The following is a 16,542-nucleotide window of genomic DNA, read 5'->3' as shown; positions in this document are numbered from 1 at the left end:
CCGGTCCCTTTCCGTCCTCCTCTACCCTCTACCGGTCCCTTTCCATCCTCCTCTACCGGTCCCTTTCCGTCCTCCTCTACCCTCTACCGGTCCCTTTCCATCCTCCTCTACCCTCTACCGGTCCCTTTCCATCCTCCTCTACCGGTCCCTTTCCGTCCTCCTTTACCGGTCCCTTTCCATCCTCCTCTACCCTCTACCGGTCCCTTTCCATCCTCCTCTACCGGTCCCTTTCCGTCCTCCTTTACCGGTCCCTTTCCATCCTCCTCTACCCTCTACCGGTCCCTTTCCATCCTCCTCTACCGGTCCCTTTCCGTCCTCCTCTACCGGTCCCTTTCCATCGTACTCTACCGGTCCCTTTCCATCCTCTACCCTCTACTGGTCCCTTTCTGTCCTCCTCTACCCTCTACTGGTCCCTTTCCGTCCTCCTCTACCCTCTACTGGTCCCTTTCCGTCCTCCTCTACCGGTCCATTTCCATCCTCCTCTACCGGTCCCTTTCCATCCTCCTCTACCCTCTACTGGTCCCTTTCTGTCCTCCTCTACCCTCTACTGGTCCCTTTCCGTCCTCCTCTACCCTCTACTGGTCCCTTTCCGTCCTCCTCTACCGATCCCTTTCCATCCTCCTGTACCGATCCCTTTCCGTCCTCCTCTACCGATCCCTTTCCGTCCTCCTCTACCGGTCCCTTGCCGTCCTCCTCTACCGGTCCCTTTCCGTCCTCCTCTACCTTCAACCGGTCCCTTTCCGCCCTCCTCTACCGGTCCCTTTCCGCCCTCCTCTACCGGTCCCTTTCCATCCTCCTCTACCGGTCCCTTTCCATCCTCCTCTACCAGTCCCTTTCCATCCTCTTCTACCCTCTACCGGTCCCTTTCCGTCCTCCTCTACCCTCTAACGGTCCCTTTCCATCCTCCTCTACCCTCTACCGGTCCCTTTCCATCCTCCTCTACCCTCTACCGGTCCCTTTCCATCCTCCTCTACCGGTCCCTTTCCGTCCTCCTTTACCGGTCCCTTTCCATCCTCCTCTACCCTCTACCGGTCCCTTTCCATCCTCCTCTACTTGTCCCTTTCCTTCCTCCTCTACCGGTCCCTTTCCGTCCTCCTCTAACGGTCCCTTTCCATCCTCCTCTACCGGTCCCTTTCCATCCTCCTCTACCCTCTACTGGTCCCTTTCTGTCCTCCTCTACCCTCTACTGGTCCCTTTCCGTCCTCCTCTACCGGTCCATTTCCATCCTCCTCTACCGGTCCCTTTCAATCCTCCTCTACCCTCTACCGGTCCCTTCCATCCGCCTCTACCCTCTACCGATCCCTTTCCATCCTCCTCTACCGATCCCTTTCCGTCCTCCTCTACCGGTCCCTTTCCGTCCTCCTCTACCGGTCCCTTTCCATCCTCCTCTACCGGTCCCTTTCCGTCCTCCTCTACCGGTCCCTTTCCGTCCTCCTCTACTGGTCCCTTTCTGTCCTCCTCTACCGGTCCCTTTCCGTCCTCCTCTACCTTCAACCGGTCCCTTTCCGCCCTCCTCTACCGGTCCCTTTCCATCCTCCTCTACTGGTCCCTTTCCGTTCTCCTCTACCAGTCCCTTTCCATCCTCCTCTACCCTCTACCGGTCCCTTTCCGTCCTCCTCTACCCTCTAACGGTCCCTTTCCATCCTCCTCTACCCTCTACCGGTCCCTTTCCATCCTCCTCTACCCTCTACCGGTCCCTTTCCATCCTCCTCTACCCTCTACCGGTCCCTTTCCATCCTCCTCTACCCTCTACCGGTCCCTTTCCATCCTCCTCTACCGGTCCCTTTCTGTCCTCCTCTACCCTCTACCGGTCCCTTTCCATCCTCCTCTACCGGTCCCTTTCCGTCCTCCTCTACCGGTCCCTTTCCATCCTCCTCTACCGGTCCCTTTCCATCCTCCTCTACCCTCTACCGGTCCCTTTCCATCCTCCTCTACCCTCTACCGGTCACTTTCCATCCTCCACTACCCTCTACCGGTCCCTTTCCATCCTCCTCTACCCTCTACCGGTCCCTTTCCATCCTTCTCTACCGGTCCCTTTCCGTCCTCCTCTACCGGTCCCTTTCCATCCTCCTCTACCGGTCCCTTTCTGTCCTCCTCTACCCTCTACCGGTCCCTTTCCATCCTCCTCTACCGGTCCCTTTCCGTTCTCCTCTACCGGTCCCTTTCCATCCTCCTCTACCGGTCCCTTTCCATCCTCCTCTACCGGTCCCTTTCCATCCTCTTCTACCTTCTACCGGTCCCTTTCCATCCTCCTCTACCGGTCCCTTTCTGTCCTCCTCTACCAGTCCCTTTCCGTCCTCCTCTACCATCCTCCTCTACCCTCCTTCCCTGTAAACTCTCCTTCCAGACTCATATCAAACATCTCCAATCGAAAATCAAATCCAGAATCGGCTTTCTATTCTGAAACAAAGCCTCCTTCACTCATGCCGCCAAACTTACCCTAGTAAAACTGACTATCCTACCGATCCTCGACTTTGGCGACGTCATCTACAAAATAGCTTCCAACACTCTACTCAGCAAACTGGATGCAGTTTATCACAGTGCCATCCGTTTTGTCACTAAAGCGCCTTATACCACCCACCACTGCGACTTGTATGCTCTAGTCGGCTGGCCCTCGCTCCATATTCGTCGCCAGACCCACTGGTTCCAGGTCATCTACAAGTCCATGCTAGGTAAAGCTCCGCCTTATCTCAGTTCACTGGTCACGATGGCAACACCCACCCGTAGCACGCACTCCAGCAGGTGTATTTCACTGATCATCCCTAAAGCCAACACCTCATTTAGCCGCCTTTCGTTCCAGTTTTCTGCTGCCTGTGACTGGAACGAATTGCAGAAATCGCTGAAGTTGGAGACTTTTATCTCCCTCAACAACTTCAAACATCTGCTATCTGAGCAGCAAAATTGTAATTATTTGCCTACCTCCTCATGCCTTTTGCACACAATGTATATAGACTCTTTTTTTCTACTGTGTTATTGACTTGTTTATTGTTTACTCAATGTGTAAATCTGTGTTGTCTGTTCACACTGCTAAGCTTTATCTTGGCCAGGTCGCAGTTGCAAATGAGAACTTGTTCTCAACTAGCCTACCTGGTTAAATAAAGGTGAAATAAAAAAATAAAAATACCGGTCCCTAACTGACTAACTAACTGACTGACTAACTGACTGACTAACTGACTGACTGACTAACTGACTAACTGACTAACTAACTAACTAACTGACTAACTAGATGACTAACTGACTAACTAACTGACTGACTAACTGACTAACTGACTAACTGACTAGCCGACTAACTAACTGACTAACTGACTGACTAACTAACTGACTGACAAACTGACTAACTAACTGACTAACTGACTAACTGACTAACCAACTAACTGACTAACTAACTGATTAACCAACTAACTAACTGACTAACTAACTAACTAACTAACTGACTAACTGACTGACTAACTAACTGACTAACTGACTGACTAACTGACTAATTATTTAACTAACTAACTGACTAGCTGACTGACTAACTGACTAACTAACTGACTAACTAACTGACTAACTAACTGACTAACTGACTGACTAACTAACTGACTAACCGACTGACTAACTGACTAACTATGTAACTAACTAACTGACTAACTGACTGACTAACTAACTGACTGACTAACTAACTGACTAACTGACTAACTAACTGAATAACTGACTAACTAACTGACTAACTAACTAACTAACTGACTGACTAACTAACTGACTGACTGACTGACTAACTGACTAACTGACTGACTAACTAACTGACTAACTGAATAACTAACTAACTGACTGACTGACTGACTGACTGACTGACTAACTAACTGACTAACTAACTAACTGACTAACTGACTAACTGACTGACTAACTGACTAACTAACTGACTAACTATGTAACTAACTAACTGACTAACTGACTGACTAACTGACTGACTAACTGACTGACTAACTGACTAACTGACTAGCCGACTAACTAACTGACTAACTGACTGACTAACTGACTGACTGACTGACTAACTAACTGACTAACTAACTAACTGACTAACTGACTGACTAACTGACTAACTAACTGACTAACTATGTAACTAACTAACTGACTAACTGACTGACTGACTGACTAACTGACTAACTAACTGACTAACTGACTGACTAACTGACTAACTATGTAACTAACTAACTGACTGACTGACTAACTGACTGACTAACTAACTGACTAACTGACTAACTATGTAACTAACTAACTGACTAACTAACTGACTAACTGACTGACTAACTGACTGACTAACTGAATAACTGACTAACTAACTAACTAACTCAATAACTGACTAACTGACTGACTAACTGACTGACTGACTAACTGACTAACTGAATAACTAACTAACTGACTATCTGACTGACTGACTAACTAACTGACTGACTAACTATGTAACTGACTAACTGACTGACTAACTATGTAACTAACTGACTAACTATGTAACTGACTAACTAACTGACTAACTATGTAACTACCTGACTAACTGACTAACTATGCAACTGACTAACTAAATAACTAACTAACTGACTAACTGACTGACTAACTGACTAACTAACTGACTAACTGACTGACTAACTGACTAACTAACTGACTGACTGACTGACTAACTAACTAACTGACTAACTGAATAACTGACTAACTAACTGACTAACTGACTGACTAACTGACTAACTAACTGACTGACTGACTGACTGACTAACTAACTAACTGACTAACTAACTGACTGACTGACTAACTAACTAACTGACTAACTGACTGACTGACTGACTAACTGACTGACTAACTAACTGACTAACTATGTAACTAACTAACTGACTAACTGACTGACTAACTGACTGACTAACTGACTGACTAACTAACTGACTAACTAACTAACTGACTGACTGACTGACTGACTAACTGACTAACTGACTGACTAACTAACTGACTAACTGACTGACTAACTAACTGACTAACTAACTCAATAACTGACTAACTAACTGACTAACTGACTGACTGACTGACTAACTGACTAACTGACTGACTAACTATGTAACTAACTGACTAACTATGTAACTAACTAACTGACTAACTGACTAACTATGTAACTAACTGACTAACTATGTAACTAACTAACTAACTAACTAACTAACTAACTAACTGTCTAACTGGCAAACTGACTAACTGACTAACTGACTAACTGACTAACTATGTAACTAACTGACTAACTATGTAACTAACTAACTGACTAACTATGTAACTAACTAACTGACTGACTCCACACAGGAAGCTTTGTTTGGTAGTTACATTTTATTCGGTCTCATACATCAACAGTTAATTTATCCAAACATTTGATATTGAGTATATTTTTTGAGTTTTACTTTAAGCTATACAGAAGAATATCTCTCATACCAACCATGGAAACAAGACTACAGATGTGTATAGCCATCTACCCAGGGCTACAGGGCAGGGATGGACAACTCCTTAGGGAACTGGAGTGTTGCATTATAAACAGAATATCATGATTAGTTGGTTATTGGAGTCAGTTGTGTATAGCTGTCTACCCAGGGCTACAGGGCAGGGATGGACAACTCCTTAGGGCACTGGAGTGTTGCATTCTAAACAGAATATCATGATTAGTTGGTTATTGGAGTCAGGTGTGTTAACTTCGGCTGGGGGAGAAGTGTGACCACATCAATCAGGTCCCTGAGGACTGGAGTTGCCCATCCCTGCTATAATCAAGCTTTTCCCCTAAAACTCTGTTTAATTATTTTTTTATCTACAGAAATAACAATAGCAGTATTGTTGAATAAGTGGTTGAAATCTTATAATTTGATTCTGATTTATTCTAAATATGTAACAACTTCACAACAAATGCAATAATATATTTGCGGATAAAGCATACGGTATAAATCCTACAAAAACAACAACTACTAGACCAATCAGAGGCATGCAATCAACAGTCCCGGTGCATCTTTCACTCACCCTCTGCAAAGCAACTCTTCTATCCGGACTGTCACCGTCCTCTCGTACAGTGTCTTTGCTCCTCCGTGCGTTCAGTATGCATGCTTTTCACCATCGCTCATCTACCCCCCGCTCTGTCGCGGGAAAACAGTGGCCCGGGGTAGATTCGGGCAATGCATATCTCTGTCTCTCAACCTGTCGATGATCTTTTTTTGTGGAGCCGAGTGCTGCACTGCCGATAGGTGGGGAGTTTTTGATCAATCACACTGGACTGACTGGGAATGTTATGCTGCGTTACCTCCTCCTCTCATTCTCTCTCTCTGATCTGACATTTGAGAAACTCGTCCGTGCTCACGATTGTAATTAGATAGATGCTGAAGCAGAAGTGCATTGATTGGCCCAGCCACTGTGCAATTTTATGTATTGCAATTGTTCGATTATAAATGACTATAACACAATACAGTGACAAGAGTCGATGGACTTGCTTGTTCTTCTTCTACAATCAATCTACACATATTCGCCAATTCAGAAAAAAAATAATGTGAAACTTAAACGGGAGAAATATTTTCTCGGAGGACAATACATTTGTTCTATTCGCCAGATTTCATGATTTATACAACTTTTATCTTGAGAACTTTTATTTTGAAGTGACTGGGACGCGCTCGCATACCCGGAAGTTCACTTCACAACATCAACTGGCGGGGGGGGGAAGAGGAGAGGACACGGAGAAAAGAAGTAGCTTTAATTAAAACACCAAAGTGACTTTTCCAAACAACCTTTTGGAGTAATTTCAAGCGTTTTAACATTTTCAAACTCACTTGCAAATGTTCTGATAGCAGATAGTGTCACATGGAGGCTATTGTAAAGAACGTGGAGCGGACCACGGAGCTACTCGCTGTGTCGCAGACAGAGACGGTGCAGCAGTGGGACAAACAGACCCTGGACAGAGCCTTCCAATGGACTCAGTACTGCCAACACGTCTACACAAGGTTCCATGCAAATCCGACCGTCAGGGACATCTTGGAAAAACAACTACAGGTGACAAACGAACATTTACGAACAACTTTTCATGGGTATACGGACATCACGTTTTCTGACCTGTCGCAGTGTCAACACTTGCTGCTCGTGGGGTTACTAAACAACGCCGCTGTTCCGAGCTCAGTCGTCAAACTACTTTTCGACACTATAACTGTTGGAGGTAAATATAAGGACGCCACCGGTCATTGCACTGAACTCGTAGAAGTGAAATCAGCATGTAAAGTCTTAAGCGCCATTCATTTGAAACGCAGTACGTCCTTTCCCGGTCCCGATGCTGACGTGTTAGGCATGACACTGATGGAGATGTTGGATATTCTGCTCTCTCCAGCTACTGGCGGGTCCAAGGTGGGCCTCGCAGAGAAGTTATTGGACAACATCTTACAAACCTGTGGTGAAAATGAAAACTTCTCAGGGGTCGTTGCTGCTGCTCTCCTGTCAAGGAAAAACGACACAACGGCAACAACAAAAATGGCTTCAGAAGGAGTTTCATTCCACTTTATCCTGGATTGGCTGCAGCAACACCACAGTTTACTCCATAATATGTGTTCCACGTTGCCTATTGGTCTTTTGATGGACCTCTACCAGCAGTCTGTGAGGTTTAGAGTGACCTACGGTGACATGTTGAAGCAATGGGGTTCACAGTTGGAGTATGACGTGGGAGAAGGAGAGTGGGTTCAAATGTATACCACCGACGGGGTGTCGTTCAAGACACTGTCTGACCATTATAGGTCGTTGCTAGGGGCTTGTCCGTCAACAAAGGAGGACGTTGAGAGAGAGCTGACAGAACTGAAGGTTGCCGATGGGGACTTTGATGTTAGAGGTCTGAGTGTTTGGGGTGACCTCCTCTCTGAGCTGAACAAGGTCTGAGTGTTTGGGGTGACCTCCTCTCTGAGCTGAACAAGGTCTGAGTGTTTGGGGTGACCTCCTCTCTGAGCTGAACAAGGTCTGAGTGTTTGGGGTGACCTCCTCTCTGAGCTGAACAAGGTCTGAGTGTTTGGGGTGACCTCCTCTCTGAGCTGAACAAGGTCTGAGTGTTTGGGGTGACCTCCTCTCTGAGCTGAACAAGGTCTGAGTGTTTGGGGTGACCTCCTCTCTGAGCTGAACAAGGTCTGAGTGTTTGGGGTGACCTCTTCTCTGAGCTGAACAAGGTCTGAGTGTTTGGGGTGACCTCTTCTCTGAGCTGAACAAGGTCTGAGTGTTTGGGGTGACCTCCTCTCTGAGCTGAACAAGGTCTGAGTGTTTGGGGTGACCTCCTCTCTGAGCTGAACAAGGTCTGAGTGTTTGGGGTGACCTCCTCTCTGAGCTGAACAAGGTCTGAGTGTTTGGGGTGACCACCTCTCTGAGCTGAACAAGGTCTGAGTGTTTGGGGTGACCTCCTCTGAGCTAAACAAGGTCTGAGTGTTTGGGGTGACCTCCTCTCTGAGCTGAACAAGGTCTGAGTGTTTGGGGTGACCTCCTCTCTGAGCTGAACAAGGTCTGAGTGTTTGGGGTGACCTCCTCTGAGCTGAACAAGGTCTGAGTGTTTGGGGTGACCTCCTCTCTGAGCTGAACAAGGTCTGAGTGTTTGGGGTGACCTCCTCTCTGAGCTGAACAAGGTCTGAGTGTTTGGTGTGTCCTCCTCTGAGCTGAACAAGGTCTGAGTGTTTGGGGTGACCTCCTCTCTGAGCTGAACAAGGTCTGAGTGTTTGGGGTGACCTCCTCTCTGAGCCGAACAAGGTCTGAGTGTTTGGGGTGACCTCCTCTCTGAGCTGAACAAGGTCTGAGTGTTTGGGGTGACCTCCTCTCTGAGCTGAACAAGGTCTGAGTGTTTGGGGTGACCTCCTCTCTGAGCTGAACAAGGTCTGAGTGTTTGGGGTGACCTCCTCTCTGAGCTGAACAAGGTCTGAGTGTTTGGGGTGACCTCCTCTCTGAGCTGAACAAGGTCTGAGTGTTTGGGATGGTCGTTTTTTTTTAAACTTTTTTTTTAATTCTTTTTTTTTTTAACCTGAAACGTTAATGATCTAAACCATGTGAACCATCATCCATTGCCATCAGTTGAGACACAACATGTTCTTGAGTACAGGGTGATGCAACAAATTAAAAAGAAAATCAGAGTTGACTTGTTTTTAGATAATTGACATTCATTTAAAGGCTAAAAAAAATATATAATAATAATAATAAAAAATGTATAAAAATAAACTATAAAACAGTTTGACAACCCTGTTTGTAAGCTTCTAAATGAAATCAAACTCCAACCTTTTATCTTTTCCAGTAGTGAAGACATTACTGGGAAAGTAATGGGGTATGAAGAATAGGTCAACTTTGATCACTTTTTATCTCCTGAATGTTTTGGTAACTTTCTGACCACTTCCCTCCATGGGCAAACATGTATGGAAAGTTTTAAATAGAGATAAGAGCGTCTGCTAAATGACTTAAATGTAAAATGAAAGCTGTCAAAAAGTGAATTGAAATGGATTTACCCCCTCTCTTGAGCGGAACAAAGCCATGTGGAGCCTCATCAAGATCCTGTCATTGGGCAGTCAGTGTTCGCTGGACACATGCGGACGTTTGGCCTCGTTAGATACAATTGATTTAAATGTATTTGTTAAAGGATACATGTTTTTGTGCTAATACTTTCATATACGTTTGTATCAATAACAGAATAAAAAGGACTTTCAGCAAATGTTTGTTTTTATTTCAAGTGTGCAATAATACTGTCACCCCCCTTTTTGTTTTCTTTGTACACACCGAGCTACTGAAAAGTTCCTGTTTATTATGGATCCCCATTAGTTCCTGCAAAGGCAGAAGCTACTCTGCTTGGGGTTTATTATGGATCCCCATTAGTTCCTGTCAAGGCAGCAGCTACTCTTCCTGGGGTTTATTATGGTCCCCATTAGTTCCTGTCAAGGCAGCAGCTACTCTTACTGGGGTTTATTATGGATCCCCATTAGTTTCTGTCAAGGCAGCAGCTACTCTTCCTGGGGTTTATTATGGATCCCCATTAGTTCCTGTCAAGGCAGCAGCTACTGTTCCTGGGCCCCAAACACATTAAGATGCTTAAATTACATATTAAACAAAAGATAAAACAGTACATAATATAGCTACTTATCAACAATACAAAATGTATAATACCACCGAACAACAATATTACAATGTATGTGTGTGCTAGCGTTTGTGTGCATATGTGTGTCTCTTCACAGCCCCCGCTCTTCCATAAGGTGTATTTTAATCTGATTCTACTGCTTGGCAATATGTCCGACATCAGAATGAGCTAGTTAATGAAATCCAAATCTCAATGAGCAGGAGTGACAGATGGTAGCGTCACACGTTGCCCAGGCAACCACTGCTTGAAAGCCAGAGAGAGGATGTTGTGCGCCTTCCAAATGAGTCCCCAGGGACACAAGGACCCGTGCCTCTCATTCACTATCAGAGCAGTTTGGAGAGGAAGAGAGCTAAGATGAGGTTCTAAGGTCGTCCTGTATTTTATGATTCTAGAGGTTCTGATGTGTGACAATATACTGAGCAAAAATATAAACGCAACTTGCAAAGTGTTGTTCCCATGTTTCATCAGCTGAAATAAAAGATCCCAGAAATGTTCCATACGCACAAAAAGCTTATTTCTCAAAAAATTTGTGCAGAAATTTGTTTACATCCCTGTTAGTGAGCATTTCTCCTTTGCCAAGATAATCCATCCACCTGACAGGTGTGGCATATCAATAAGCTGATTAAATAGCCTGATCATTACACAGGTGCACCTTGTGCTGGGAACAATAAAAGGCTACCCTAAAATGTGCAGTTTTGTGACATAACACAATGCCACTGATGTCTAAAGTTTTGTGGGAGTAATTGCAGCAATTGACATGCTGACTGGCAGGATTGTCCACCAGAGATGTTGCCAGCTAATTGAATGTTCATTTATCGACCATAAACCGCAAACAACATCGTTCTAGAGAATTTGGCTGTATGTCCAACCGGCCTAACAACCGCAGACCATGTATGGAGAAGCGATGAATCCCAATTTCAACTCTACCAGGCATATGGCAGACAGTGTGCATGCCATCGTGTAGATGTGGTTTGTTGATGTCAACGTTGTGCCCCATGGTGGTGGTGGGGTTATGGTATGGACAGGCGTAAGCTATGGACAATGAACACAATTGCATTTTATTGATGGTAATTTGACTGCACAGAGATATCGTGACGAGATCCTGAGGCCCGTTGTCGTGCCATTCATTCGACGCCATCACCTCATGTTTCAGCATGATAATGTATGGCCTCATGTCGCAAGGATCTGTACACATTTCCTGGAAGCTGAAAATGTGCCAGTTCTTCCATGGTCTGCATACTCACCAGACATGTCACCCATTGAGCATGTTTGGAATGCTCTGGATCGACGTGTACGACACCGTGTTCCAGTTCCTGACAATATCCCGCAACTTCGCACAGCCATTAAAGAGGAGTGGGACAACATTCCACAGGCAAAAATCAACAGCCTGATCAACTCTATGCAAAGGAGATGTGTCTCGCTGCATGAGACAAATTGTGGCCACACCAGATACTGACTGGTTTTCTGATCCACGCCCCGTATCTGTGACCAACAGTCATGCGAAATCCATAGATTAGTTCCTAATTTATTTATTTCAATTGACTGATTTCCTAATAAGAACTGTAACTCAATAAAATATTTTTAATTGTTGCAATGTGACGTTTATATTTTTGTTCAGTGTTCATCTGTTTTATAGCCTGAGTTCCCAACTAGTAAACTCCTTTTGAAAATCTAATTATGAACCTTTTGTGGGAATGTAAAATCAAAATTTATTGTGCAATATTTATTTATATATATATGTATGTTTCTGTTGTTATATTTGGTCTTGTAGCTGAATCAGTACGAAAAACCCCACAAATCGACGTTAAACTAACTGATAAAGGAAATTGTCAGTGAATTTAGGATTGTCAAATCAAATCAAATGTATTTATATAGCCCTTCGTACATCAGCTGATATCTCAAAGTGCTGTACAGAAACCCAGCCTAAAACCCCAAACAGCAAGCAATGCGGGTGTAGAAGCACGGTGGCTAGGAAAAACTCCCTAGAAAGGCCAAAGCCTAGGAAGAAACCTAGAGAGGAACCAGGCTATGTGGGGTATTATGAATTATGTATTATTATTATTATTATTATTATTATGTATATAATATATATTATGTATTTCCATAACTGTCTGTGATAGTACGAGTAGTAAGACAGGTATGTCGACTCGAGTGACACTGAATAACAATTAGACTGTCTCACAGGCTGGCCCTCATAGGCCCTCATAGCCACCGGTGGAGGCTCCTCAGAGGAGGCAGGGCAGGACCATCCTACTTAGTGAATTTCATAAAAATAAACATTGTGAAACATAAATATGTATAGTCTAAAACTATACTAAATGTATTCAACTTCACCAAACAATTGATTAAAACACACTGTTTTGCAATGAAGGTCTACAGTAGCCACAACAGCACTCTGTAGGGTAGCACCATGGTGTAGCCGGAGGACAGCTGGATTCCGTCCTCCTCTTGGTACATTCAATACAAAACCTAGGAGGCTCATGGTTCTCACCCCCTTCCATAGACTTACATAGTAATCATGACAACTTCCAGAGGACATCCTCCAACCTATCAGAGTTCTTGCAGCATGCACTGACATGTTGTCCACCCAATCAAAGGATCAGAGAATTAATCTTGTACTGAAAGCATAAGCTACCGCTAGCTAGCACTGCAGTGCATAAAATGTGGTAAGTAGTTGGCTCAAAGAGAAAGACAATAGTTGAAACGTTTTGAACAAATTAATTTCTTCAAAAATGAAGGAGAAGCTAGAGACAGAGAGAGAGCTAGTTATATTCCGTTGTATTTTTTTAAATTACACATTCAATTACTTAGCTAATGAATGCAACTAGCTAGTTTAGCCTACTCAAACACCCGGCTCAAACAGAGAGAGATCCTTTGTGGCTACGGCTATCCAAAACTGGAACTCTAACAAGCTTTTGGTTTTATTAATTTATTGCCACAGGTGTAACTGCTAAACTGCTTGCTGACTGTACTGCATGATTGTATCAGGTTTACTAACGCGTTAGCTATGTTGACTATGGCGTTAGCTAATATCGTGACAACAATGTAGGCTGTGTGTAGCCGTTAGTGGTTATGGTATGAAGGTTTGGCTTGGAAAGGTTTTTTCGCCTGATGTATCCACAAGGGAACGGAAAAGGTGCGAGGAGGAGAGTGCATAGATACGAGAAGGAATTATACAACGATCAAAGTGATCGTGCTTTTTTTGTATGTGGCTGCTATGAAAGTGAAGTGTTTACATGTAATCAGGAGTGTATTCATTCTGCGGATTCTGTTGAAAAATGTTTCTTGAACGGAAGCAAATGGAACAAAACGAGGATAAAAAAGACCTGAATTTTTCCAATAGAAACTCTTGTACTCCCTGACGAAGGCCATGCAGCCGAAACACGTCAGATTTTTAAAACCTTGCTTCTATTGAACATGCCATACAAATAAAGGCATTTTAATTAATTATATGAAGAGTGCCTTGGTCCTCCTTTATTTTTGATGACCAATTCCCCCCTTTTACCAAAGAGCACCTTCTGTCTACCAAAATGTACTATTGTGTACCATAGTAGCGCTTCCCTTCTTCCTCCTAGAAACTCTTGTTTAATTAATTAACTAATTGTACTTTTTATTTAACCTTTATTTAACTCGGCAAGTCAGTTAAGAAATTCTTATTTACAATGACGGCCTACCCCGGCCAAACCCGGACGACACTGGGCCAATTGTGTGCCGCCCTATGGGACTCCCAATCACGTCCGGATGTGATACAGCCTGGATTCAAACCCAGGACTGTAGTGACGCCTCTTGGACTGAGATGCAATGCCTTTAGACCACTGTGCCACTCGGGAGCCAAACTGTTGTTTGCAACTTTTGGACTAGTGATTACACCCCAGATCAGCTAGATGCAGGCAAGAGGAGTGTGCAAAAGCGATATTGAATGTGTCAATGTCTGTCACATTGATTACTCAAATTTCTCTCGACCTGTGTGCACCTACGTTGTAAACCTTCATTCACAGGCTAGGTTGTAGCAACCTCACGATGAAGGGAAAATTAGAGTATCAACTAGTAGCCTTAACCTATCGATGTTACATTAAGCTGGGCGAATGGAATATGAATGACAGTCATCCAATATTATGTTATAAAAATAAGACCATTTTCATAAAATGCAAAAACAAATGTCCTCCCTCATCTTAAACGGCGCCAACCACCACTGATCGCAACCCTGGCCAGGTTTATAGCGCCGAACAACATCACATAGGCTTGTGATGTCAATATGCAATCATGCCTTGTTTCATATTTATTCATGGAGTTTATTATTATTTGTCTATGTTTAGTGTACATATCTGTCCATCTTGCTTCCGGATCGTTCACTGGTTTTGTCTCCATGGAAACCATGTACAGTATATCAGTCTGTTTCACGAGACACTGAGAAAGACAGAAACAGAAAGATCCAACATTCTTCTGATATGTGCCTTTAATTATGTAGAAAATGTGAATTCCGCATATAAGCAAATTCTTTATGGAAAAGAATCTTCAAAGAATCTCACTGTCTCTCTCTCCCTTGCCTTCTCTCTCTCCCTCCCTCTTACACACACACACACACACACACACACACACACACACACACACACACACACACACACACACACACACACACACACACACACACACACACACACACACACACACACACAATATGTCAACAGTGTACCTTCTCTTCCTCACCAGTAGGCTAAACTGGGCCCCCACCCTCGATTCTACACAGCTGGTTGGCTGGCCTTCGTGACACACACACACACACACACCCCCCTCCCCCCGCACACACACAAACCCCACCTCCCATGTGTGTGTCAGATCACCCCTGCTGCTCTGGGATCAATTAGTCAAATCAGGCCTCTTCAATCAAACCCAGAACAATGTCTGGTGTGGGACATAACAGCCAGCGGATTACTGATTACTGACAGGCACGGACGGGGTGCGGAGGGGAACGCCAACATGGCCATGGCTCGTTGAACACGCCACTGGAAAAGCAAGAGACGAGACGGAAGAGACAAGGGTCAGCGAGTCTGGAGCAGCGGCTACACAAGCTATTTATTAACACCGTTATGAGGAACATATGTACGGAGCTGGTCACAGAAACACATTGTGTTTCCTACATCGTTTTCACCTGCTCCTCACTTTACAGGTCATTTATGAGCAATCAATTGGACAGGCTTATCATTTATGAGCAATCAATTGGACAGGCTTATCATTTATGAACAATCAATTGGACAGGCTTATCATTTATGAGCAATCAATTGGACAGGCTTATCATTTATGAACAATCCAATCCTTTGTGGTTGAATCTGTTTGAAATTTAGTGCTCGACTGAGGGACCTTACAATTATCTGTATGTTTTATGAACAATTTATGAACAATCAATTGGATAGGCTTACCATTTATGAGCAATCAATTGGCCAGGCTTATCATTTATGAACAATCGATTGGACATGCTTATCATTTATGAGCAATCAATTGGACAGGCTTGTCATTTATGAACAATCAATTGGACAGGCTTGTCATTTATGAACAATCAATTGGACAGGCTTATCATTTATGAGCAATCATTTGGACAGGCTTATCATTTATGAGCAATCAATTGGACAGGCTTGTAATTTATGAGCAATCAATTGGACAGGCTTATCATTTATGAGCAATCAATTGGACAGGCTTATCATTTATGAGCAATCAATTGGACAGGCTTATAATTTATGAGCAATCAATTGGACAGGCTTATCATTTATGAGCAATCAATTGGACAAAAAATTAAAATAAAATAAAATGTATTTATATAGCCCTTCGTACATCAGCTGATATCTCAAAGTGCTGTACAGAAACCCAGCCTAAAACCCCAAACAGCAAGCAATGCAGGTGTAGAAGCACGGTGGCTAGGAAAAACTCTCTAGAAAGGCCAAAACCTAGGAAGAAACCTAGAGAGGAACCAGGCTATGTGGGGTGGCCAGTCCTCTTCTGGCTGTGCCGGGTGGTGATTATAACAGAACATGGCCAAGATGTTCAAATGTTCATAAATGACCAGCATGGTCCAATAATAATAAGGCAGAACAGTTGAAACTGGAGCAGCAGCACGGCCAGGTGGACTGGGGACATTAAGGAGTCATCATGTCAGGTAGTCCTGAGGCATGGTCTTAGGGTTCAGGTCCTCCGAGAGAAAGAGAGAATTAGAGAGAGCACACTTAAATTCACACAGGACACCGAATATGACAGGAGAAGTACTCCAGATATAACAAACTGACCCTAGCCCCCCGACACATAAATGACTGCAGCATAAATACTGGAGGCTGAGACAGGAGGGGCCAGGAGACACTGTGGCCCCATCCGAGGACACCCCCGGACAGGGCCAAACAGGAAGGATATAACCCCACCCATTTTGACAAAACACAGCACCC

The 16,542-nt window shown here is 44.1% G+C and overlaps 1 protein-coding gene across 1 annotated transcript; it reads left to right on the top strand.

Annotated features, from left to right (window-relative positions):
- The first annotated feature begins 6,692 nt into the window (after positions 1-6,692).
- LOC135555170 (Fanconi anemia group F protein-like) lies at positions 6,693-8,397 on the top strand. The gene has a single exon (XM_064987518.1). The coding sequence runs from the start codon at positions 6,844-6,846 to the stop codon at positions 7,897-7,899; it is 1,056 nt and encodes a 351-aa protein (XP_064843590.1). The 5' UTR covers positions 6,693-6,843; the 3' UTR covers positions 7,900-8,397.
- Positions 8,398-16,542: the final 8,145 nt, after the last annotated feature.

Source organism: Oncorhynchus masou, chromosome 15 (genome assembly GCF_036934945.1).
Source record: "Oncorhynchus masou masou isolate Uvic2021 chromosome 15, UVic_Omas_1.1, whole genome shotgun sequence".
NCBI lineage: Eukaryota > Metazoa > Chordata > Actinopteri > Salmoniformes > Salmonidae > Oncorhynchus > Oncorhynchus masou.
The sequence above is the reverse complement of the archived record's forward strand: the minus strand, read 5'-3'. Positions and strand labels throughout refer to the sequence as shown.

Bases quoted from the DNA above. Each gene is read 5' to 3' on its own strand.
- LOC135555170 (XM_064987518.1), top strand. From the start codon at position 6,844: ATGGAGGCTATTGTAAAGAACGTGGAGCGGACCACGGAGCTACTCGCT.